The sequence below is a fragment of the Chaetodon trifascialis genome, chromosome 4, assembly GCF_039877785.1.
Source record: "Chaetodon trifascialis isolate fChaTrf1 chromosome 4, fChaTrf1.hap1, whole genome shotgun sequence".
Lineage (NCBI taxonomy): Eukaryota > Metazoa > Chordata > Actinopteri > Chaetodontiformes > Chaetodontidae > Chaetodon > Chaetodon trifascialis.
The window spans coordinates 25,543,224-25,569,217 of record NC_092059.1 but is presented as its reverse complement, the minus strand read 5'-3'; the positions used below and the strand labels follow the sequence as shown (position 1 = coordinate 25,569,217).

The 25,994-nt window shown below is 41.0% G+C and overlaps 1 protein-coding gene across 2 annotated transcripts in view; it reads right to left on the bottom strand.

The window, feature by feature from the left end:
• Positions 1-867: 867 nt before the first annotated feature.
• adcyap1r1b (adenylate cyclase activating polypeptide 1b (pituitary) receptor type I) overlaps positions 868-25,994 on the bottom strand; it is a 33,066-nt gene continuing 7,939 nt past the window's right edge. Inside the window, exons 2-14 of one of the 2 annotated variants that reach the window (XM_070961499.1) lie at positions 15,109-15,255; positions 9,847-9,949; positions 7,147-7,260; positions 6,469-6,572; positions 6,258-6,355; positions 5,473-5,605; positions 5,163-5,316; positions 4,996-5,056; positions 4,839-4,908; positions 4,654-4,745; positions 2,543-2,672; positions 2,124-2,165; positions 868-1,677 (exon numbers count right to left, since the gene is read on the bottom strand). In XM_070961499.1, the coding sequence (XP_070817600.1) occupies positions 1,279-1,677; positions 2,124-2,165; positions 2,543-2,672; positions 4,654-4,745; positions 4,839-4,908; positions 4,996-5,056; positions 5,163-5,316; positions 5,473-5,605; positions 6,258-6,355; positions 6,469-6,572; positions 7,147-7,260; positions 9,847-9,949; positions 15,109-15,165 (1,557 nt within the window). In that variant the 5' untranslated portion in view covers positions 15,166-15,255 and the 3' untranslated portion in view covers positions 868-1,278. The remainder of the gene's footprint in view (positions 1,678-2,123; positions 2,166-2,542; positions 2,673-4,653; positions 4,746-4,838; positions 4,909-4,995; positions 5,057-5,162; positions 5,317-5,472; positions 5,606-6,257; positions 6,356-6,468; positions 6,573-7,146; positions 7,261-9,846; positions 9,950-15,108; positions 15,256-25,994) is intronic. The other variant, XM_070961500.1, reaches the window with a different exon arrangement.

Below are 25,994 nucleotides of genomic sequence, written 5' to 3'. Positions count from 1 at the left end.
TTGTGGTCGTCGTCAGTCAACCTCAGCGTGGTGCACAGGAGACCGTCTGAGCCATCATCTTGCTCTGGTGTGGATTTTTCTCTGTTTTTTGGCATTTCACGCTACCGTAGAAAACACGTCCTTCTCATAAAGACTGGCTTTTCACCTGTTACATCCAGATGGAATTTCTCTCTTCTCGACATGCTTCAGTCTTCACATCATATTGTTTTACATCAGTCACAGTTTACACAAATAAAGGATTGTGCCAGTGGGAAATAATATTGAGCTTTCATTCACAGTCACATAAAGAGCGCTGCAGTACTGGATGGGTTCACTAAATCCAGGTATGACTGAAATTAGCCCCCGAGGTCCATAATGTTTCAGCTGACCTTTAGCTCAAACAATAACACTGATCTAATGGTGAAAATTTGAGATATTTAACCTTTTGAAATTCAATATGGTGAACAAAAGAACACTTGTAAGGTATTTAGTGTACATCAGAGTCAGTCAGAATCAAAGCAGCAGAGGCCGAGATATCATGAATTTTAGTCCAGAGTTTGGGGCTCCAAAAACAAAGGCTGATAAGTACTCAACATGACACTTAAACTGATTGTTATTGTATGTGTAAAATCAGTGGACTGTCCCTTTAAGTATTTACATTGCCCAGTTTGTCTGTATGAAATTAAACCATTTCAAATGGCACGGCAGCTGTGACGTCTGAATTTAAAGAGGACTACAGTGTGTAGATATACATATATATATATATATATATATGTATATCTACACACTATATATATATATATATATATATATATATATATATATATATATATATATATATATATATATATATATATATATATATATATATATATATATATATATATATATATGTATATCTAAACTATGTTCTGAGGGTGAAAGTTGAGGACAAAATGTCAAAACCTCCTCGGACAGACTGGAATGATCACTGTGAGAGGGCACATGCTGTCTGTCATGCTCTCTGGTCCCCCTGCACTATACAGCGGCAAATACTGCAGCACCAGACAACTTGTAACACTAACACGATATGTACAGAGAGACTACCATGCTTCTTCTGCATTTTACAGCCCAACAAGACGCAATAGAGACTAGAATCCTAATCCTGCCCTTCGAAGATGACAGGCTGTTCAGGAACAGCGGGACTAAGTTTGACTTCCGCTCCAGCTGCACCTGAACCATGTCAGAGGTTGGGACATGAGGAGATTGATTAATTGGCACCTGACATTCAGTTTCGCTCATGTTTTGGGGTGAGGCAGGTCAGACTAGAGGCTGTTCTGGGTCGCTGGAGTTGAGTTGGGTTTCCATCATGGTTTCGTTTGGGTATGGGTTGGGGTACGGGTTTAGGAACGGGTTGGTGAGGCTAGTCATCGGGACAAGGGTGGGTGCGGTGGGTTTGGCGGTGTCCAGTCCGGAGCCGTCGTCGTCGCCGGACGTGGCTTCTCCACCGGTGCAGCTCAGGTGGCCGGGGTCTCGGCCTGCAGGCTGGACATGCGGATCTGCGAGCTGCTCTTGCTGAGGATGGACAGCTGCGTGCCCCCGTTCACCCCACTGCTCGCCAGCGAAGGATGCCGGTGCTTCAGGTCCACAGCAAAGTACCTGTTCACCGTCCAGCTGCGCCATTTCCTCTTGATCTCCGATTGCACCTTGAGGGATATACTTCACAAGGTCATTATTAATGGACCTCGCTGGAAAGAGACAAACTCACTGTCCCTCAGTCTCACTCTAGCGCTGTCTCTAATGTGTTTAAGGCTCATTGTTTTTAACATTGTTACTGATTTTCACTGAAAAATGCCAATTTCTTAGAAGGAATGAGCTGGTTTAACCCAGTTTCCATGTGGAATTTATGATCAGTTTTTACGGAAAGTATGTCATTTTATTTCAAACTTTTCAAGAGCTATTTTTTAAAGAATCCCCAAAAGATTCCTGATGTTTTTTGGTTGAAAATATGAACCTAAACTATTCCACACCTCAAGTTATTAGCATTTCAAACCTCATCTTTTCCTGAAGGATATGCTGTTGATCAGTAATGTTGTTGTGTATGTTTAATAAAATGAAACATCCAGAAAACTGGTGCAATGGTGTGAGTTGTTTTAAAGGTTTACCTCTCCATTCAGGAAGCAGTAGAGGACCGCCACCACAAAGCCCTGCAGAGACACGGAGGATCAAAAACACTGACATATCTACAGTAAAAACAGCTGTTTGTCACATGAAAAACAGCTGGAAAGAAAATCAGCATGCTGAAAAAAATGCTCATACCTGCACTGTTGAAATGACATTAGCACATTTTCCTTTTAAGCCTGTAGAGAGTTTAATTTGGCTAAAATTGTTTTGCTCACAACTCCCAAGTCTAATTTCCGAACAGTCAGGTCTAAAGTACAGTACGTCCAACTTGAGTCTCAGGTTTACAGTTCAGCTAAAATCCTCATCGTTCCTTCACTGACTGTTACTGTAAGTTCATTTTCCACAGCATGAACAGATCTTGTCCCTCTCTAAATCCAAGCCTTGATGGAGGACCAGTCACCTGGAAGGATCCGAGGCCGAGCTCAAACACCAGACGCTCTCGCTTGCTGACATTCTCAGGGGAGAAGGCAAACACAGTGTAGTGGATCCCAAACAGAGGGATCAGTAGTAGAGTGGAGCGGGCCAACCTCCTGCAAAACAACACACACACACACACACACACACACACACACGCGCACACGCACGCACACACACACACACACACACACACACACACACACACACACACACACACACACACACACACTATGGTGAGAGGACTGAACTACAGTAAGTGTCCTCATTATAGTTAGTGGACACAGCTATGACAATAAAATCATCACTTTTTGGCTCAGCCGTTCAGTCATGGAGGTCTAGGTTATGGTTGAATAGCCTTTCTTACTTATGAAGCTTCCTAACTGAGTGAAATGATCCAAAAGTGGCAACATGGATAAGAGCTGTTCAAATTCTCTAAATGCTAAGGAAAAGTGCCTCAATGACACCTTTCTTACGTTCTATAGTTTAGGACGCACTGGACCATCCTTTACAAGAGGAAAGGAGATAAGGCTGTCCCACAATTCCCTGTGGCAGCAACATTTAAAACAACATACCATTCTACATTATGTAGCCAAGTGTAAGTGCAGTCAGATTCACATCTTTCCTTGATCTTATTATTATTTTTTTTACTTTGAGGTCAAACAAAAGTGTTTAGGAAAAGACACAACTGGACCCCTATGCTCCTATCTGTGGTGCAGTTTACACATTTGGATGTATTATTTTATATACTTCCTCAGGGTATAAAGAGTGTTCATGGTTCTCACTGGTTAAAGAATTTCTACATTGTGACATGACCCTGGTCTTTCTGCCCGCAGTCACTGTAATCTACTTACTGTTTTTATTTGTAATTACATTACAGTTACAGGCCTGATGAAACGTGTATTACTGCATTACAATTCTCACATTTCAAACTCAGTGGCCTTCAAGCAACAACATTGTTGTGTTCTCCTCCTGAACCTCTTAGTTTTTCCTGTGAGGACTGCATGTAAGAGTGATCCAAGCAGGGTTCACAAAACTCTCTTTACTGGACAAACTTGTTGTAAATCAGTACTTTCCACCTGATGAATCTCACCTGTTCTTGAGGTTCATGAGATTTCATTGTCAGCATAATCTACGCTGAAATTGCCATATGCTAAATGTTACCCCACCACTGATTCTCAAGTCCTGCTGCTGGAAATCAGCCAACAAATTCAGCAGTGTCAACAGAGCTATTAGAGGACCTGAAAACATCACCAGAGCAGTGCTGCGCTGTGACAGAAATACAGAGGCAGTGATTTTGGTTGAGAAGAGGTCATGATGATACTACAGCCTGCAGAAGGTGATGTGCAGTACTGAATGTAACAGGACGATACTGGATAGGGACCTGCATGAACAGCATGTAGCAGCTGACTGCAGTGACAGCATTTCCTAAACAAATACTATAAGTTTCTGTGCTAAAATATGCCGCTAAAACAATACAATGCAAAGAGAGACTGAGTAAACTGGCAGCCATGATGATGATGATGATGATGATGATGATGATGATGGTGAATAGAATATACATTTGTTCATCTTAGTTAAATATTTCATTTTAGATTATTCTGCTATCATGATTAAATCCCAGATGAATTTAGATGAAGGCAATGAGACTTCAAGTCAAGTTAATGTTAATGATTATCTTGTATTTCACTAGTACGAAAAGTTTGGACTGCTCAGACATTTACTTCATACCTGACAGGCAATGGGATTACTTTCCTCACTACTAATCATTAAGTACTTTCGGAGAGTAATCGTTAACTAGTGACGGATTACTTTGTCAGGGTGACTACTCACAATTGAATATATCAATCCAAACATGTTTGATGTCTTACGTAGTTTAAATGCAGACCTTTTAAAGAGAGCATACAAGCAGCAGAGAACTAAAAGTATCTCAAAGCACAGATTTGATTAATACTGGTATGTTGTATGTGTGGTCTCATGATATTTGATATTTAGAACAAAAGAGTCATCTTGAAATAATCAGCATAATTTCAGTTCATGAAACATTTTAACATCAGGCAGAAATACAAAATGAAAAGTACGTGTAAAATTACTCACAGGTAAATACTGGATTCATTTCCTCCGATGTCTGGGGACTGTAACTTTTGGACAAGGATGATGATGATTCCAATGAAGAGCACAAAGTTGACCTGCAGAAAAATTGTAATGCAGAAAATCTATATTGGGCAACGGAAAGATTGTTTTCATTATGTCGTCATTACTCAAACAGGGCGATAATGTACCATAATTGAAGCCAGCACAGGTCCCTTGATCACCCACCAGATGGCAGCATTGTCATTCACATCCCAACACCTGAGAGAGCAGGACGATAAAACAACATATTCAGTGCTGATCAGACAAGCTTCAACATGATACTGAGCTCCGTTGTCCATAACCTACCCTATATCATTGAAGTGTAGCCTCAGCACCGCCCAGATGGTCACACACACTGTGGGGGTTCCTGTTGTGAATGACACAGACATGAATAAATTATAAATGCATCCACAGCTGGAATTAAGCACTGATCAGAAATCTGGTGTGTGTTAGAGATGTGGTTGATGTCTCACCCCAACCAATGATGATGTACCAGTAGAAATATCTCTTTTCAGGGAAGAAGGTCTCAACCAGTAAAGTGAAGAGGTACAGGCCCTCAATGAAGAGCCAGAAGTAGTTAGAGAGGACACAGTAATGGAAGAATATCATCACTGCTCGACACTCCAGCTTTAAGGAAAAGACAACAAGGGTTAATGTGAGAGGAGACACAGCACAAGGAAACCTAAATGAACATTGTACAGTTTGTGCAGTTCATCTGCTGCCTGTTAACATGAGCAGGGAGAGCAAAGTGGGCATGTGTGCAGGCGTGTTTGTGTTACTCACAGTGTGTATGAAGCAGTGCTCACTGTCCTCTTTGGCGTACAGAACGCCGTCTTTAATGAACACCGAAATAGCTCTTAAGATGAACGACACAAATAGGTTCATGTGGATGAAGTTCCTGGTACAGTGCAGCTTCCTGTGTAGAAAAACACACATAAACATACCGAGCATCATTTTAAAAAAGCATTGCATGCAGAGGAACAACACTGTGACATGTGTGTACTGCTACTGATAAACACCTCTACTGCTTTTTATTGCTGTTCATGTTCTTTACAGTATTAGTTAACACAATGCAGGAGAAGGTACACAACAGCAGCAGCTGTGGTAGATGTAGTAGCAGTAGAAACCATTACAGCAGGGGCTGAAGTGATTATTGTAATTGTACTAATAGCCACAGTGATATTAGTACTGTAGTAGTAGTTGTAGTCTTGACTGCAGCTGTAATAGCATTAGCAGCAGCAGCAGCACTGGTAGTAATAGTAGTAGCTCTTCAGCAGCTGAAGAGTAGCAGCATGATAAGCATGATCAGCACTGCTGTAGAAGTGGTTGCAGCAACACCAGAAACAGCAGTAGTAGTAGTAGTAGTGGTAACAATGTGGTAGTATTAATAATACAATTGAAAAAAAAACAAGCATCAATGAAGAGTCTTAAAACCTTGATATCTATGAGCAAGAAAAACACATCCACCACTTCTTATCCCTTAAGTTTTCTTGTCTGTCTGTAAACCTCAGTTAAACGCCACCCCTCCCAGCTGCAGTATCATCCACCATGACCACCAAATGTCTCACCTGAACCTGCACAGGATGACCATGGCCATGGTGAGGGAGACCAAAGAGGTGCTGTAACCCACAGTGTACAGAGCCTTCACTGACACATAATACATGTTCTGAAACGGAAACACAAGCTGAACAAAAACTGAGCAAACAGCAAAGTAATTTTCATATAAAATCTCACTGAAAGCTTGAATCGGCACACCTGCAGACGCTGTAATGTACTTACCGAATGGCTGCTGTTTCCTTCCTCATACAGGCAGGCGTCGACATAATGAGGGAAGGTCTCTGACCAGCCAAACTCAGTGCAGTTACGACTGACCGTCCCCACCTCTATAGACACAGGACACTTTATCTGATTATGGCAAACAGCCTTATTTATAGAATGAATTTAGGAAGACAAGCAGTCCCTCCAACATGAAGTATTTCAGTGAGAGCTGGAGTTAAGGTACACAAGATAACCACCTCCAGTATATGCATGTCTTTACACTGAAATGTTTACATGATGACATAATGAATTTATTACATGCAAACTCACACTCACACATCCTGTAATTGCGAGGACACTCACTGATATAATACATTCCGTTGCTTTTAATTCAAACACCCTATAATCAAATTCAGAACATGCCCTTGCTTTCAAAAAACATCCTTATTTCTGTAAAAAGTCAGGACTTGCATGGGTCTCAACTCTAATTGTGCACAAGAACACACAGAAACACCCACACCCATTCATAAATTTGAATGAGTGATTCTTTAATTTAAGCACAGTGAATCTCCAGCTCACTGAAATGGCATTACACACTCCAATCCCCACGCTGCAACAAGACCAAAAATCAGGGAGCCTCAAAACATCCGACAAAATCACAGAATTGTAACTATGTGTGAGAAGTCCTTTGTAACTGACCGTAGTCTTCTTCACTCATGAACTGATAGAAGAGTTCAGGACAGTTGACTTCGACCACCTCACCAATCCTGGCAGGATGCCAACATGTCAGGTTGTCCCACATCCACGGACAGCCTGAGGACACAGCAGGTAGACAAACACCTGTCTAAAAATCCATATGTTCATTTAAGGAAAAAAGGCCCACCTGCAATTCATTTAACATTGATTTAAATCGCAGATCCTTGACACTGTCAGGTGGTAGCTGAAATGTCAGCTCCTATGCCAGCAGGCATTATGAAGAAATGTCTTTTCAATTAATCAGTTATGTTTAGCATGTCCTGCTAGTGTGGCTTGTGTATCGATGTTCTGTTGCTGCATCTTTTTATTTCAGATAAAAAAATTTGATAGAAGCATTGGTTTTTGAAAGAGACAGAGAAAGACTAAAGGCAACACAGAAAGAGGATATTAGAGAAATGCGAACAGAGACTTTATGCACTTTTTAGCTGAATGCTAAGTTTAGAAATCAGTCTCGATGGGACACAATCATGGAAGCTGCAAACAATGGCTGCATATAGACAAACTATGGTAAAGATACTGTGAACAATCATTTGGGTTTGTATTAGTGGTGCATACTGCAATGCAGAAGCTAAAAGAGGATGGTCTCATTTCCAAATTTAATTTGTGACTTAGTTAAGCCGCTCAGCTTTGTATCCAGTACTCCACCACGGCTTCCAAACTAGTATGTGTCACTACAAAACCAATAACATGTTTAAAAAGACAGTGCTAGTCTGTTGTGCATATATACTAGCTTTCACGCTACTGCACTTTACAACAAGCTGATATTAATATAACAGTTCCCAGTTAAACACATTAACAATGTCTGTTACTTTTCAGACAGCTGATATCGTTTCACAGAGTAATTAGCCATCCTTCAATGCTTGAAATGCCACGCAAAAATGTTATCTAAAGTTCTAATGTTATGATGTGCTATGATGTGTATACCATCATAGCAAACAAGGATACTGAGTTTTCCTTACCAGCATCCTTTTACTGAGACATTGTGTTACCCGTTGCCAGCTCCAACTGACTTGCAGTGCATCCAGTGACTGCTTAAATGTGTTTGATCCATTTTGTGACTGACCTAAAACAGTCAACTTTAGATTAAACCTTATCCTAAAAACCATCCCTGTTTTTCCTTAAATGTAACAGAATAACTGACCTGAATTGAAGGAATCTGGAGCCAGTGGTCTAATGTGAAAATCTGTCTGGACAAGCTGTCCCTCTCTCCATCCAATTGAAGATTCAGCACCATGAAGGGCTATTCATACAGTAATAGTTTGCAGTGCTGGAGGAGTATTCAGATCCTTCACTCAGATGAAAGTACTAACACCACATTCTAAAAATACTCTGCTGCAAGTAAAAAGTATGTGGAAAGATTGTGGGGTAGCTCAGCTAATTTGACAAGTAATAAATGTAATGCACCAGATGGTGCAACTAAGAGTGTGTGAAAACCAGTTAGCAAGTGAGCAGAGAAGTGGATGGCAATGGATGAAAGAATAAAATAGATATAATAGAAGCAGTGGATACCCCGTTTAAATAGATATCTAAAAATTATGTATAAATGATTGAAATAGCCAATAACAGTGAAAAAACAGCTGAAACAGTTATTTCAAAGTAATGGATAGATGGTTGAAGGAGCGAAGGGGGAATCATTGCTGTTGACTTCAAGCTGCCAGTAAGTAGGCAGGCAGGCGAGCCGACTTGCGTCACATAGTCACCCCTGGGTAATGTCAGCCTGTCCTCATCAGATAAACAACTGTATAGGTTGTCTGTGGCATCTGGGTGGAAGTCAGGTGGTAGAGTATAAAGAGCAATAAAGTCTGCATACAAACACATGACTTTCATCCAGGAGACTGCTGTTTATGTCCCATGTAAAAATGAAAGTCACATTTTTAAATTACAACACATACGTAACAGTCATGTGCTTTTTACGGCCAAGCTATGATCTTTTCCTAAACCAAACCAAGAAGTTTTAGTGCCTCAGTTTAAGCAGGGTTTACACATGATTTCTGTTTCACTGTCATATTCTGATGATGTGCACAAGTTGGAAGTGGCATCCTACATAGTAGAGGAGTTATTTCCCTCCTTGTAGCTCTGTTTTTGGAGGGCCACACCAAACCTAAAGAGACTGCTGAACAAAGCTAAGAAGTGGCACAAATTGGCCTCTCTCAGTCTGATCTTCCCCTCATCCATCATATAATCAGCAAAGAGAGGCGCCTGTCACTGGCTGTCTCACTGATCAACTTTAATTTTAAGCATCACCATCATGAAATGCTGCAAATTAAAATCTCTGCCTCTCCCTCTCTGAAGAAAGAGGCACAGAGTGAAAGACAAAAAGTTCATGTGGTTCGCTGAATTTCTGTGCTGGCCATGCTTTTGTTTTTCCTGCTACATATCACAGACACACACAAGCAAACTGTGAAGTCTTTCTAATGATCTCTCTTTGCAGACAAGCAGGTCAGAGTCAACTACAATTTGCTGAATTATCTCCCACTCATTAGTATGGAAGCCCTGAAGATGTTCTTGTTTTTTATCTGTGTATTTATTCTTCTTTTCATTTTAATTAGCCTGTGTTGACAACTGTTACAACATCACTAAACAGTGGTTAACATGAGGGGAAGGGATTAAAAACTATATAAACACACACTTAGAAAAACCTACCAAATTCTGGATCGTTCCCAGGATCATCCAAGGCTATCATTTCCATGCACTTCTCCTGCTCCCTCTTGATCACACAGTTTGCGGGGACCTGTTGGCCAGAAACCTGGAAAACAATATGAACACACACAGAGACATACACACACCACAGAGAGAGAAAGAGACAGTCAAGTGGCTGAAGATTAGATCAGAGCATAGAGGAAAGACCCAAAAGTGAAATGGAAGAGGCTGCTTCATTAGTTTCACCATGCGGTTCACACCACAGTTTGCAAAAGGTCTTAGCTCTGGGATTTGTTTAAACATTCAGCCAATTAAACAAACCATTTCAGAGCTGCTGGCGGTCACTGCACGCTAACTGACCCAGAGGAAGGGCATTACTCTAATGAAAACAAGGCAGGAATGGCTATCAGATGTGCACTTTTCACCAACGCCGTGCCAGACACTGAATTGGTTAAGAACCGATATACACAGAAGACAGTTTAAGCTTGTACACACAACCTCAGCCAGAAATCACAGCAACAGCCAGAGTCCCAAAGCTACGGGGTCACGTCCAGAGACGCCTCATTCGTATCCTCTTTGACAGCTGCACAATGCTGGGCTGTCATTGGGACTAAGGAAGTTGTGGAGGTGCTGTCTGGTAAGAAGACCTGTGTCTCTGTGTTGGCGTCAGTCCTGGAGACACCACGTCACAGCTTTACGAGTTGGAGCAGAGGGGCACTTATATAGCATTTATTCGCTGACGTCAGCAGCACTCGCCTGGGATTCATGCACTGAAGATTTACCACAGTAATAGAGACACAGTGGTTTTGGGGCATTGTGTGAAACGAGTGTCACGGAACACAAATCTGCTGGATGATTTATGTACAGTACCGTTCCTGCAGAGGTACACTTGAACTGAATACACTGGCAGTAAAAGCACAGATGGCTGAGTTGATGACATTCTCTGGACCACTGTTACATGGCTGTGGACATTTTTGCATCATAAACCATTTGTTAGACACTGTAGACAGTAGTCACATGATTGGATTTGACAGAAAAAAAATAATGCTGTCGCTTTTTACCTGCATAATGGATTAGATTAACCACCACCATCAGCCTTCATCTTCAAAGCTGCACTCATCAGTATTTTTATATCAGCAAATTAAATGACTACTGCTTATGCAATATAAAAAGAGTGTTTTTGCTCAGCTTAATCGCTTTCATCAATCTTGTTTCCAACAGCAGCAGACAGCTGTTTTCAGAATGCCTCTGATAAAGCCCACAACACACAACTCATCCAGCACCAACAGGCAAAGTTAACTGCATCTTCCAGCAGAACAGTCAAATATTTTTCTCTGCAGTTGGTGGAAACCCAAATGGAGCTAAAAGGAGAGAGAATCTTGGACTTCACAACATGAATGATAATGTTGTCTAATAACTGCTTCATGTGTAATTGAACGCCAAATTGAAAGCCATTGATGACATGATTTGTCCATCCATCCATTTTCTATGCCGCTTATCCTTTTCGGGGTCGCGGGGGGGCCGGAGCCTATCTCGGCTGTCAACGGGCGAGAGGCGGGTACACCCTGGACCGGTCGCCAGCACATACCATTCACGCTCACACTCATGCCTAGGGGCAATTTAGAGTCACCAATCAACCTAATGAGCATGTTTTTGGTCTGTGGGAGGCAGCCGGAGTGCCCGGAGAGAACCCACGCATGCACGGGAAGAACATGCAAACTTCACACAGAAAGGCCCGACCCGGGAAATCGAACCTGCGACCTTCTTGCTGTGAGGCACACTACCTGCTGTGCCACCGTGCAGCCCGACATGATTTGTGCAGATGCAAATTACACTTACAACATTTACCAACAGCAACTAAAGACGATTGAGGTAAATTGAAAGTTAGGAAAGTAAAAGCACTCAGTTAAAAGGTCTTGCACACTCACACAGGTGTTTTCCCTGAGCCCACCTGATTAGACCTCTGCACAGGTTAAACTTGTGTGGAGACATCCCTTCAGTACTTGGTGAGCTGACATATTGTAATTTTAGCCATATAGAGTTTTTCTTGAGGAAAATGCTGATATTCCCAACAGCCTCAGCTTTTTCCTCTGTCATTATGCTTTAGCATTTCCTGCATTATCTTGCCCCCTCGCTAGCTTGCAAAAATGTTAGCCTCTGTGGCTTCTAGATGCCAATAGTGCATCCATGTTGCCACTGTCTCGCTACAGTGTTCTCACAACTTAACCACCTGAACACCAAACATATAACGTACATGATTACCCATGTTGTAACCAAAAGCTCTCGAGTTCCATTTGAAAGCAGCATCACATCAGGTCACCAAGCTACTGTCTTGCCTCCCCAGTTGCAGCAAATCTAACAGAGATGTCAATCAATCACACAGTTAGTACACACCCACACAGAACAGAGAAAATAAATAAATAAATGGAGGCATGTGGAAGTGTTGAGGCTGGTTAACTGTTAAAAAAACTACATCATATAACTGAAGTTTTATCCTGCTGATCAGTTCTGAGCTTCTACATTCTGAGATATAACATCTAACCAAACAAAGTTAAGCGTGCTGACTACAATTTAGTTATTAAAAATATCAACACTAACAGTGTGAAATGCGATTCCAACCTCAACCGCCAGTGTCCACATTAACCCCTCAGACCCCACTTCCTCGATTATCACTGCTTCATATTAGAGCCTCTACTTCGTTCTTTGGCATTGAATGCTGCTGCTGAACATGGATTGTTAACACAGATTAAGTGCATATGAACTTAATTCTTGGCCACAGGGTTGCTAACGTGATTAGTGTTCAGAGGCCAAAGACACTGTGTGAGTCTTGGAAAGTTTAAAGAATGGTTTCTGTGCTTCTGTGTTTATTTCTCCTCTGTATAATCTCCTGTGACTAATTATATCATATCTGTCTGCCCTAAATCACTTCACTATATCTAATTAGGTCACACTGTGTTCACCCAGCATGATCAGCTTCACAGTACATGTACAGGACTGACTGTGAGCATCTGTCATACAATATTTAAAGCTAATCCAGTAACATTATATCATGCTTACTGTCCACTGATATTTCAATATATTACAATTTTCAATGCGATGCTCTATATTGACTGTGTGTTCATATTTCCTCATCTAATCTTTTTGTTTTTTCCTGCAACTTTTCTTTTACGAGATTCTCAAGATCTTTGAGCAGCTGAGAGCCTTTTTCCATTTCACTGGGTTCTCCTGCATGGTCTGCTGCTTCCTGCAAGGGGAACTTCCCACTCAGCTGATCACTGTCAAGCTGATCCCTTGCCTTTTGCAGAGCAGGTGTGATCTGGTTTTCATACTGAGCCGTTTGCAAAGACTGCGTTGTCTTCAGGACATTTTCAGGCTCCTCCTGCTGTTTCAGGAGTGCTTCTTCCAGCATGCCAACTTGATTCTGGACCTTCTGGTTCTCACCTCTCAAAGATAAAAACTTTTTCCAGAGGATCTGCTTTAGAGCAAGCTCTAGAGCTTTTCCTTCATTTTATCCAACTTCTTGTGAAGGCTCTTTTTGTCTTCTTCACTCCTTCTCAGCCTGAAACACCTCAAGCATCAGATTCAGTTCTTTAGTGTTAGCCTTCAGTGGATGGGTGCAGTCAGAGCCTCCTCCATGCCTTTCAGGGCTCCTCTCTCTCCTCTCTCACAGCTCCACTTTGCGGCAGCTCCTCCATCCTGATCTCCAGCTGGGATCTGTCTGCTGTTTTACAGTGAGCCAGCTGTCCCTTGATGTCAGCAAGGTCATGCTTGACCTTGCGCTCCAAAAACCTTAAATAGCCTTTTTCAATTGCATCAAAGTCAAAGGTGACATGAGACAGGATGTGTTTATGTGTCATATTCAACCAGACCACAATCTTTCACTGACTTCAACTAATGTATTTCATTAGCCTAAACCTGTCATCCACAACCACCACATCCCTACAACCTTTGTGTGGTATAAGAACGTGACATTTCCTGACCTACAAAAAATGCAATCTTGTTAAGCTGTTATGTTTCCTCCAAAATGTATTTAGCAAAACAATGTAATATTGTATGATTATGATCATTCGGAAACATAGTTGGGTTTTGTAGGTAAATTTAAGCTTTTCAGGTGTCCATAAAAGAGGAATGGAACAAAAATAGAGTCACAACAAAACACACTTCAGAACACATCAATACATATTTCTATTTTTAACTTAAGGTTACACATATTCTCTGGGCTGTGCTGTTATCACTTGCTCCAACATCAAACTTCAACTCCGGGAGAAACAAATGCACAAGGTTTTAATCAGTGTTGGCAAGTGCAGTGAAATTTGTCTCCATTTCCTGATGGTCTGTCTAAAACTTTGGCATTATGAGCATTAGGTATACGGACAAAGCACTGTCCAGGTACCACTAAGTACTGATGTCTTCAGGAAGCATAATGTTGATAATGTTTTTCACCCTCAAAATCTTTGTAATAACCGTTTTCAATTGGTGTTTTAAGACTTCCACATTTACACACAGACTGTTGGTGATGATAAACCAAAACATCTGAAAATACATCCATTTGGACTCTGCAGTGTCATGCAATGTCAGCATCACTAGAGCGATCAACACATAACTCAGCTGGTGGATCAGTGTCATTTTCATTCTCACACTTTGTCCATCTGTTCAGCTCTGTTTCTGTCTCTGTCACTCTTAACATACCTACAATAACAAAAGTAGTCTAATATATTGTATATTGTGCACAAACACTAACATTTTTTTTTTCAATCTTCCTTCTCAAGCCTCTTTTATACCCCTTGCCGTTGTCCACCATCTTCTCTGAACCTTATCTCACAGTTTCTCAGACAACACTTAAGCTCAAGAGTGATGATTGCCTTCCTGACAGCTTTTCTTGGAGGAGGGGGGAGGAGTCTGCAAGGACCTCCATGTTCCTCATAGATTTAACGGACAGGAATAATGCTGAATGAACAATGAATAAATGATGAGAATGCATCTTTGTCCATCTTTCCTGCCACACACGGATCAATAAATTATTGATGCAGACACTTCATATGGTTACTTTAACGATGTGAATGACTGTACAAGTGCATAAAAATCAGGACTCAACCCTTGTTTGCTGAATTTATTCATGCTCAGCTCCACCTGTTGCTGAGCCTGTTTGCATGTGGATCATTTTAGCTGCTCGTAGACAGGACTGCTTAGTCATACACACAGAAACTGAAGGTAGATTAGACACCTTATCCTTGAAATTACAAAAATCAAAAGAAATCAGCTTACCGAGGGTAAGAGGAGGAGGAGGGCGAGGATCAGCGGGCTGGTGTTAGCAGCAGACATTTTGTGTTTCTCAGTCAGGAGTTCCCTCTGAACACTGAGCTCTTCTAGTTGGACAGACAGACACAACAAGACATCAGCTCACCTTGGGATCTGAAACACACAAGAGTGTGGGACATTAAGACAGAATGTCTACATTATATCTCAGCAGGACACATGCTTATATTATAGCATATCTTTTACAAAATCTCTCTGCATTTATCTGTGTGGAGCAGATTCTAACTGGAAAACACTGGGGCAAATTTTAACAATAGGAAATGTTTTGAAGGTCTCTATTAAACATTTGGCTCTGGGTCTGCCTCAAAGTAAATATATGATACATGTAACTTTTGTTCTTTATTTAATTACGTGTAATCGTTCATGGTAAGGTAGTGAAAATGTTCAGACATTACAGTCATATCATAAGATATCGTCTCAACATTGCTGGATCACATTGTTTAGATGTGTCTCCATGAGCTGCTCCAAAGCCATGAACACATGCATTTCTACTGTGTCCTCAAAGCAGGGGACAACAGCATGGAGCCACAATGTTGTGTACTCCCTCAAACTCTGGTCTTGTGCTAAACTGATGGCCAGATGGATGGGCTGGTGATGGGAGAGGAATCTCTTTCTCTAAAAGTTTGTGTGTGTTCAGCTTTTAAATTCTGATGAATATCTTTATTTTAGAGTTAAGTTTCACTCAAACACTTCTATTCAGAGACATCAGCCTATTTTACTGTTATCTGATGACTTTCAGACATAACTGAGCTGTGATAAGTTGTTTCTAATACAAACTGAACATCTCCTGCTGTTTTTTCCCAATAGAAGGCTTTGTGAACAACTCATAGAAAATGCAAAGTGTGTGTCTCACTGAGTAACTAGAACACAGTGTTCTTAAAAAAATATTGCAGGGAGGAATAGTACGAGCAGAAACAGGCACAGTGAACAGATGGATGACGAGCTGCAGGCGACAGGCTTTTTACAGTGGTTTTTGTGAACCAGCACAACTCCAATACACCATCAAGGTAAACAGCTCCTTTTACAGTGGCACGCTTTGCTGTGGAAGAACACTCACATGCTACCAGCATAGCTTTAATGGTCTTGCTTGTGCATGGCTCAGCTCGCTGCAAGTATAAGTGACAACATTACTCCGGACAACCCTCAGCGTGTCTTATTTCAATTACAGAAAATATTTGAAATGTTTTATCTGCCTCTGTGTCCAGATCTGCACCAAATCAAACACAGTGATAGATAGTCTTCAAACAGTTTTTTCCGTAAGCAATGTCCACTAGTTCATGAGAAACAATAATGAAAATGTTTACAAAACATGCTCTCTTCTCACAGTATTTGGAAAGTCTCTCAAAATTCCTGGATCCACACCAAAAACTAACCACTTATTGTCTGACTCTCAGCTTACATTTTCCACTAAATTCAACAGAAATATAATGATATCACTTAGTTTCACAAACTTAAAGAAATAAAGTTTTTAGCTTTTCTCTGTATCTGAAATAATTAATTGATTAATCATTTACTTGATAGACAAAAAATTATTACAAATCCGATAATCAAATTAATCATTCTCCCGTGCCAGCTTGTCAAATGTGAGGATTCGCTGCTCTTCTGTATCTCATGTGATAGTAAACTGAATATCTTTGTATTTTGGACTATTTTCCTATATTTCATAGATCACATAATTACCCAAATAATTGGCAGATTAATCAAGATAAGATAAGACTTTATTGATCCCACCCTGGGGAAATTAAGTCTTTACAGCCAGCAAGTATTACAGAAAGCAAAAACAGTGGCACAAAAGAGTCAAGACAAAAAGTATACATGATATGGAATAAAAAATCAACGATATATGAACATTATATGCAGATTATAAAACTAATAAATGCTATAAAAATATTATTGCCAATATTACCAATGTCATATGTTGTATTGCTCTTGAGAAATACTGTTTCATAGAAAGGACACTGAATTTCACAAGTCTATTATTATTCACAACATGTACAGTTTATTAAAAAAAATGCTGTTTCCAATGTGGATAATAAATAGTGTTATTGCACAGTTGAGAAAAAAACACAACAAATTAAAAATTGCAAAAGATATATGAGATAATTTGACATATATTAGCATAAATGACAGTAGTGCAAAAGCAAAACAAAACAAAACAAAACAGCAGGTTTATGATGTAGAATCGGGACAGCAACAACACAGTGCTACATTACATGGTGCTGGAGTTAAATAGTCTGACAGATGTAGGAATAAAGGATCTGCGGTAGCGTTCTTTCTTAAACGCTCTTTCTGCAGCATTCTCTGCAGACAGGCAGAGCACAGGTGGCGAAAACCAAACTCCAGGTTCACTATGAAATTTACAAAAACAGTCTCCACACCTATAACCATGAACTAAAGAAGGCAAGGCAAGCATTCTTCTCAGAGATTATCAACAGAAACTGTAATAATGCCCGCACTTTGTTTTCTGTTGTGGATAGACTGACAAACCCCACAGCATCAGTCCCTCCTGAGCTGCTATCCAACAAGTCATGCAATGATTTTGCAGCCTTTTTTACAGATAAAATTTCAAGGATAAGACAAACAGTGTGCAGCTCCAACTCAGGCAAAATGATAAGTCCATCTGTTAATTCTTGTTCTCCAGTTAATCTAGCACATTTTAACCTTCTAGATCATACAAGGCTGAAAACTGTATCACAGTTAAAATCCACAACATGCTGCCTTGATACTCTGCCAACAAAGTTTTTTAAAAATGTTTTTAATTGCATAGCTCCAGATGTGTTGCAGATAATAAATAATTCTCTTCAGTCCGGTCAGTTTCCCCAGGCCTTGAAAACTGCTGTAATAAAACCTCTCCTGAAAAAGACTAATCTGGATGCTTCAGTAATAAGTAACGACAGGCCAATATCAAATCTTCCCTTTCTAGGAAAAATTATTGAAAGGGTTGTTTTTCAACAAACGCATGCTTTCATGATGCAGGACAATCTTTTTAATGCATTTCAGTCTGGATTTCGTCCACACCACAGCACTGAGACTGTACTTATCAAAGTTTTAAATGACATACATCTGAATAATGATGCTTCCAAAACCTCAGTCTTAGTATTATTAGATCTCAGTGCTGCCTTTGATACGGTTGATCATGACATACTTCTTGACAGACTGGAAAAGTGGGTGGGACTTACTGGCACTGTACTACACTGGTTCAAATCCTACTTACAAGATAGAGACTACTTTGTGTCAATTGGTGAGCATGTGTCTGAACAAAAAAAGATGATGTGTGGGGTGCCACAAGGGTCCATTCTCGGACCACTTCTTTTCAATATCTACATGTTGCCCCTAGCTCAGATCATGGAGCATCATAATATTTCTTATCATACTTATGCAGATGATACACAACTTTATATTTCTGTCATCACATGACTACAGTCCCTTACTTTCACTGAGTGAGTAGATTCATCAAATCAATGAGTGGGTGTGCCAGAATTTTCTTCAGCTTAATGCAGATGAAACAGAAATGATTATTTTTGGCCCCAAAAATGAAAGGTCAAAGATCAGTGCTCAACTTAACTCCATGTCACTGACAACAACAGATAAAGCCAGAAATCTTGTTGTAATTATTGATTCTGACCTGAATTTTAACAACCATTTAAGGCTGATTACCAAATCAGCCTACTACCACCTGAAAAATATAACCAGAATCAAGGGATGTCTGTCCAAAGAAGACATGGAAAAACTTGTTCATGCATTCATTTTCAGTAGGTTGGACTATTGCAATGGAGTCTTTACTGGCCTAAACAAAAAATCAATTAGGCAACTACAGCTGATCCAAAATGCGGCTGCACGAGTCCTTACAAACACCAGAAAAATGGACCATATCACACCAGTCCTCAGATCACTACATTGGCTTCCTGTGAGTCAAATAATAGACTTTAAAATCTTACTGTTGGTCTACAAAGCATTAAATGGTCTAGGACCAAAATATATTCTAGATTTATTAACTCCAGGCTGCACGGTGGCACAGCAGGTAGTGCGCGTGCCTCACAGCAAGAAAGTCACAGGTTTGATTCCCGGGTCGGGCCTTTCTGTATGAAGTTTGCATGTTCTTCCTGTGCATGCGTGGGTTCTCTCCGGGCACTCCGGCTTCCTCCCACAGACCAAAAACATGCTCATTAGGTTGATTGGTGACTTTAAATTGCCCCTAGGTGTGAGTGTGAGTGCGAATGGTGTGTGTATGTGCCCTGCGATCGGCTGGCGACCTGTCCAGGGAGTACCCCGCCTCTCGCCCGTTGACAGCCGAGATAGGCTCCGGCCCCCCATGACCCTGAAAGGGATAAGCGGCATAGAAAGGGGATGGATGGATTTATTAACTCCATATGAGCTATCCAGACCTCTCAGGTCATCAGAGACAGGTCTATTGTGTGTTCCCAGAATGAAGTGTCAGCTCATTTAAATCAGGGTTGAAAACATTATTATTTGCTACAGCTTTTACTTAAAGTAAATGTATTTGCTCAATGGTTTTAATCATTCTAAATGCTAAATTATTGTCTTTTACTGGCTTCTGTTTTCTTTCTTTCTTTCTTTCTTTCTTTCTTTCTTTCTTTCTTTCTTTCTTTCTTTGAAATGTATCATTTTAATGTATTTTTATGCTTCTGTAAAGCACTTTGAATTGCCTAGTGTATGAATTGTGCTATGCAAATAAATTTGCCTTGCCTTGCCTTGCCTTACACACTGGATTCAGCAGTCTGCTACTGAAGGAGCTGCTTAAGCCCCCCACTGTCTCATGCAGGGGGTGGGATGGGTTGTCAATGATCAATGCCAGCCTGGCTAATATCCTCCTCTCACCCACCTCTTGGATGGTGTCCAGAGGGCAGTCCAGGACAGAGCCAGCTCTCTCTAACCAATTCGTTTAATCTTTTCCTGTCCCTCTCAGAGCTTCCACAGCCTCAGCAGACCACTGCATAGAAAACTGCAGATGACACCACAGAGTCATAAAGTGGCCTATGTACTCCAAAGGACCTCAGTCTTCTTAGCAGGTGTAGACAACTCTGCCCCCTCCTGTACAGGACATCTGTGTTGTTTGTCCAGTCCAGTTTGTAGTTGAGGTGAACGCCAAGATATTTGTACACATCCAAAATCTCAGTGACCAAACCCTGGATGCTGACTGTTGTAATCCATGGCACATTCCTTTGTCTTGCTGTTGTTTATGTGCAGGTAGTTCAGTTCACGCACGTCGATAAAGTTGGTTATGACCTCCGTGTATTCCAGTTTGTTCCCCTGTGATACATGTCCAGTGATGGCTATATCATCTGAGAACTTCTGGATGTGACAGCTGTCAGTGTTGGGTCTGATGTCTGATGTGTAAAGTGTAAAGAGTGAAGGAGAGAGCACTGCCCCCTGCAGAGCCCCCGTGCTACAAAGTACCACATCGGACATGCAGTTGCGAGGCCTCACATAATGTGGTCTGTTGGTGAGGTAGTTGATGGTCCACACAGCCAGGTGGCGGTCTACTCCAGCTTCTTCTAGCTCCCCCCTGAGCAGGAATGGTTGGATTGGGTTGAAAGCACTGGGGAAGTCATAAATTGTGACCCTCACCATGCTTTCAATATGCTCCCGATGAGAAAGGGAGCATGATGTACATAATTGTTAGTTGCAGTCATACGTTTGTCACTGTGACTTTCTACCCTTTAACCAGCATGCTGAAGACTTCCAGGAGAACATGTGCTGCTTTGAGTTTAAACTCCTTACACAAATGTCTTTATATCAGGGCCTTTTACTTCATTTTCACTTGCACCAACAGTAGGCAGCTATTACAAAGAGGCTGTTAGCCAATCTAATGTCTTTTCAACTGTATGTGAACACAAATATGGCAAGTTGTGAGTCTGTAATGAGCCCATGTTCATGTATCTGTGTGTGCTCATGGATGCAGCCTGACTCTGCAGGCCTGGAGGGTTCGCACAAGTAAAGCCAAGTAGCAGGGCTGAGCACTCGGGCCTCGTCCCACAGGGAGAGTTTGGCAGCTTGGCATTCCTACTCCACCAAAACCCTGCCAGCAGCAAGCCCCTCATCCTCCTGTTGTCAGGAGCAACAGCTGAGAGAGCTGCTGAGTTTGGATCTGAACTGAACCACGTGGACCTGGAACCTCCTTCTGCTCCTTCTTCTGCTCTACTGTAAATAGAATGCTTGAGATTTCATGATGGACTTCAGTTTTTAAAAGGCAGTAAACAAAGTAACTTTGAATATTTCAGTAGAAAAAGTGGAAACATTTCCTGATGCAAACCGAGCTCATTTAATGTGAGCCCTGTATCCTGCATATTAATCCATTGCAGCCCAACACAAAGCTTGAGCTTCATTCATTTGCTAGAATAAGTCAAAGAAGACACAGAAAACAGAAAAATAACAAAACAAGACACAACATGAATGGGAGACCGCAGCTTTGCCAAGGCCACCATAATGGCTGCTGATGCTCTCAGAAAAACTTTCATGGTGAGTGCTTGAGCACAAACTGCCTTTAATTAATGTCTGAGGAAAACACTCACATGTTACAAACCACCAAAACACTGATGGTATCTCACTCTGCCAAAGTGGGAGTCATCTCACTATGAGAGTGTTTAGAGAAAGAAAGGAGACAAGAGGACGCTAAACTATACAGTACAGTGCTGTGAAAAGAGCGTTTCCTCTTCCTGATTTCTTCTATTTTTGCATTTTTGTTATCCTTTATTGTCTCAGATCTTTCAACAAAATTGAATATAAGACAAAGACAGCCTGAGAAAAGCTAAAATACAATTTGTAAATGATTATCTTCATCATTTATTGAAGGAAAAAGTTATCCAACACCAAGTGGGCCAGTATGAAAAATGAATTGCTCTCTTAGCTACTTTTCACCTGATGAACCACAGTGAATTGCAATTGGATTCAATTAGACTAAACACAAACTAAACTTAATTTCTGCCACTGTAGAATCAAAGTAGAAGTAGAGTAATAGAACCTAGTAGAACCTTTCAAAAAACCTATGTGGCAAAATAAAACAATTCTGCAAAGAAGAGGAGCCAGAACTCCTCGACAGCAATGTGAAAGACTGATCTGTGGTTGGTGGAAGCATTTTATTAAGAGTTTAACCCTAGAAGTCTTCTCACATTCATCTTCTGGAAAGGCCTAGGAGCATGATTTGTGACATCACAAATAGCTTGGAAGCCAATCCTGATCCAGTATTCCCAACTTACACACCTGTGATGTGGAAACTTGATGGCTCCAGTAAAACACTGTCCAGCAGCTAAACACTGGAAATGATATTACATATTCATAGATTCTTGGATTGTAAATAAGGGAGAAGGAGCAGATGTCAGTCAAACTTGCAGATCTGAAGATCAAAGTTTTATAAAGATGAATTCTGACTTTAGTCAGGAGGTCACACCAAACCAAGAAACCCAGTCCGATGGAGTATAACAAAATCTTTTCTACAAGAACCATTTCTTTGAAGAAGAGTAGTCATGCTGGTTTCAGTCTCAGTGGATGGGAGATAGAGAGTCTATTTGCAGAGATAGTGTGACAACACTCCAATAAGACAGCCTGGAAGTGCCGACACCTCCCACAACCACCTGTAGGCGACTCCATCAAATGCAGTTTACTGCTGTCTCCACTCCTGTTGATTTATAGGCCCACAATGATAAAGATTAATGCAGGGGATGCACCTGATCGGTGTGTTATTTAAGGAATAATCTATAAATTCAGTTCTGTATTTATATCAAATACACTACTTGATGGATGCCAGGTGTGACTGGTTAAATTGTAAATGGACTACATTTATAGAGACTTTTCTAGTCTACCAATCTATCATTGTGCTTTAAAACTAATGCCACATTCACACACACTGATGACACAGCATCAGGAGCTATTTGGCGTTCACTACCTTTCCCATTTTAACATGTCTGCCTGAGTTCCAAGATATTATTTCCAACAAACCTGAAGCTTGGTTACCAACTGGGTAAGTGCCCATGGGCTCAAAAGTCTCAGGAGGCCTACAGTAGCAACAAAGGTCTGGCTTTACGAGCAAACATCGCAGCCCTGTCTTGTAGAGGAGCCCTGTGTTGAAAACTAGTTTTATTTATGTTTTGCTGATTATGTGGCATCAAATTTACAAGAAGAGCTCAGAAAATCTTGTTGTAACATAAAGTGAAAATCACAACAATGAGAAAATGTAAAACAATATTTGTTTTTGCAAGACTGAAAAAAAAACAGATGTACAATATCCATTACACACCACGAAATTGTCACTATAGATCAACTTATTGTTGAGGTGCTGCAAAAATCTGTAACAGTGTAAGTGATCTCCAAAAGGATCCACAACACTATGATCTGCTAAACTTCTTGAAAAGTCCAACATTTTGAGATTACAAAGGCAATCAGACACAGCTATTACTGAGGCTACACACTCAGTCCCACCCACAGTGGTAGTGATTACAATCCACTAGATAAGGTCCTACAGTACCTCCAAGACTCGAAACAAGATCAACAGTACAGGTTTAAACCAGAAGTGATCAATGACAATACACATGAGGCTATTGAAAAACTTCAGAAAGTGTGTGTGTGTGTGTGTGTGTGTGTGTGTGTGTGTGTGTGTGTGTGTGTGTGTGTGTGTGTGTGTGTGTGTGTGTGTGTGTTTGTGCGTGTCAGCCCAGCAGCTGCTCAGGATTCTCCTCCCTGAGCTGTAATCAGTGGATTAATGAGTCTCAGTGGCTTTCATGTTCAACACTGTCAGCCCGAGTGTGTGTAATGTTTGATGCACCATCTAAAGAGCACACACACACAATAATTAAAGAAACACACATGCACACACAACCATGCTTGAATGCTCACTTTCCAAACTAAACATATACACATTTAGACACTGGTCTTTAGTTTAGGTTTATTACAGCACTCATAAATACTACATTTGCATGAGAAGGGGAAGATAAACAAAGCAGAAAATGGAAAAAGTCAAGAAGCAGAGGCTGAAAGAATCTGAATCAGCAGCTTCCTTAAGAAAGTGCGTGTGTGTTTGTAGAAAGAGAAGCAATTCCTCTTGGGAGAAGAGGAATTTTTCCTCTCAGGGATAAGCAGGACAAGAGGAGAAAGCCTCTTTTAACGATCACTCACCTAAAATGCTGCTGCTCTGACCAGAGCAAATCTTTGAAACCTCTGGATGAGTCTCATCATTAGGGAGATGAAAACAGAAAAATATGGAGGGAGAAAGTAGAGAAAGAGGTAGAAAGAAAGAAAGAATGAGCCACCTTGATGTGTGTCTTCATGTTTGCGTTTGGTGGGAAAACTGGGAGCAGTTTTGTCCCTCAGGATAGGTTCTGGTGAGGCTTTGACAGCTGTTGTGGCCTGGAGAGTAAAGGCATGCACCAGCTTATCCCCTTCCACTCACAAACAGACCCTCAATCCCAAACTCTTCTTCTCTTTCAAGCTCTCACCCGTTGAACACTGACTGCTTCTTTCTTCAGAAAATAGAAGAAATTCTTTTCTTCAAGATTCATCATCTAATGTGTTAATCCAACGCTTGACTGTCTAAATCCCAGTGAATATCACAGTAAGTCACTCAAGTCTCAGGCTCTATATTTAGCCCAAGGAATTATGGGAGGAATTAATATACACAGACATGACTTAGTCTTCATTATTTTGGGGAGGGAGAGGGAGGTGCACTTATTACAGTGAGAGAGAGAGTTGGAGAGAGCTGGAGAAGGAAAGAGATGAAAACTGTCCTGGTTTCTCGCTCCCATTATGTCCTGTTTTTCCCACAATTCACAAAGGAGGGGTTGCATAGTCACGAGACTGAGACAAAGACACTTTGGAATGAAAAAAAAGGAATAGTTCCAAAAAAAAATCACACAGCATCGCCAGAGACACACATTCCAGGAGGAACAAAACAGTCAGATCTGGCCTGAATGCCTCTGCAACAAGCCAGGAATTAAGTAAGCACATACATTTACTCAACTACTGGAAGGAACCACCTCATTTAATGGTACTTACCTACACTGTCAGCTGGCTGCTGCCTAATCACCTGTGTCTAACCCAGGTTATCAGAAGTGGCAGTATTGTAAGTGGCATATGAAGAGTTAAAACTGTTCCCATGAGTGACGCTAAAGTGAGCCAATTACTTGGCCTAATCTCGTGCAGAGTCACCAATCAGTGGAGACTCCCAGCAGCCGTTACTAGTCTGTCGAGAGCCTGGCGCACGGGAGATAACCATCATCTCATTGTTGCTGTGCTAATATTGGTAGCTCTGCTCCAAACTTTTTGTTGGTTTAAACTGACGCTGAAATTAACTGTGCTGCTCCGTTGGAAGGTGCAGTGATTCTATGGTGTAAGATCGCTGTTAGATTGCAGCTGCCCTGCATGTTTGCGTCTGGGGCATGCGCATGCGCAGCTAGAGGAATCGCGGATCGATCACTTTTCGAGTCATACCCCTAAACTCGAATTTGTGTTCACAGTGAAGACTTTGTAGTTGTAAAAAAAATGAGTTGTATTCTCAAGACTTTGCACTCACAGCTTTTAGACTCATACTCATATAAAAACAATCGTAACCCGAACCCAATTTCACAGACTCACGTATGTGACAGCAGAATTTTGTGTAAAACAACTTTTATGACACACAAATTGTTAACTTCACAAATACGAAACTTTAATTATGGACATGTCTTTGACAGCTATCTTACACCATATGATTCAAAACACTCAGCGGTCAGGTTTTAGTAGCCAGCAAAAGTGTTGACAAATCTGAAGCCAAAGGCAGCACCCACTGAAAATGAGAGATTCCAGTTAACTGGATGGGGAGCCAACCTACAAGAATTGAAAGAAGA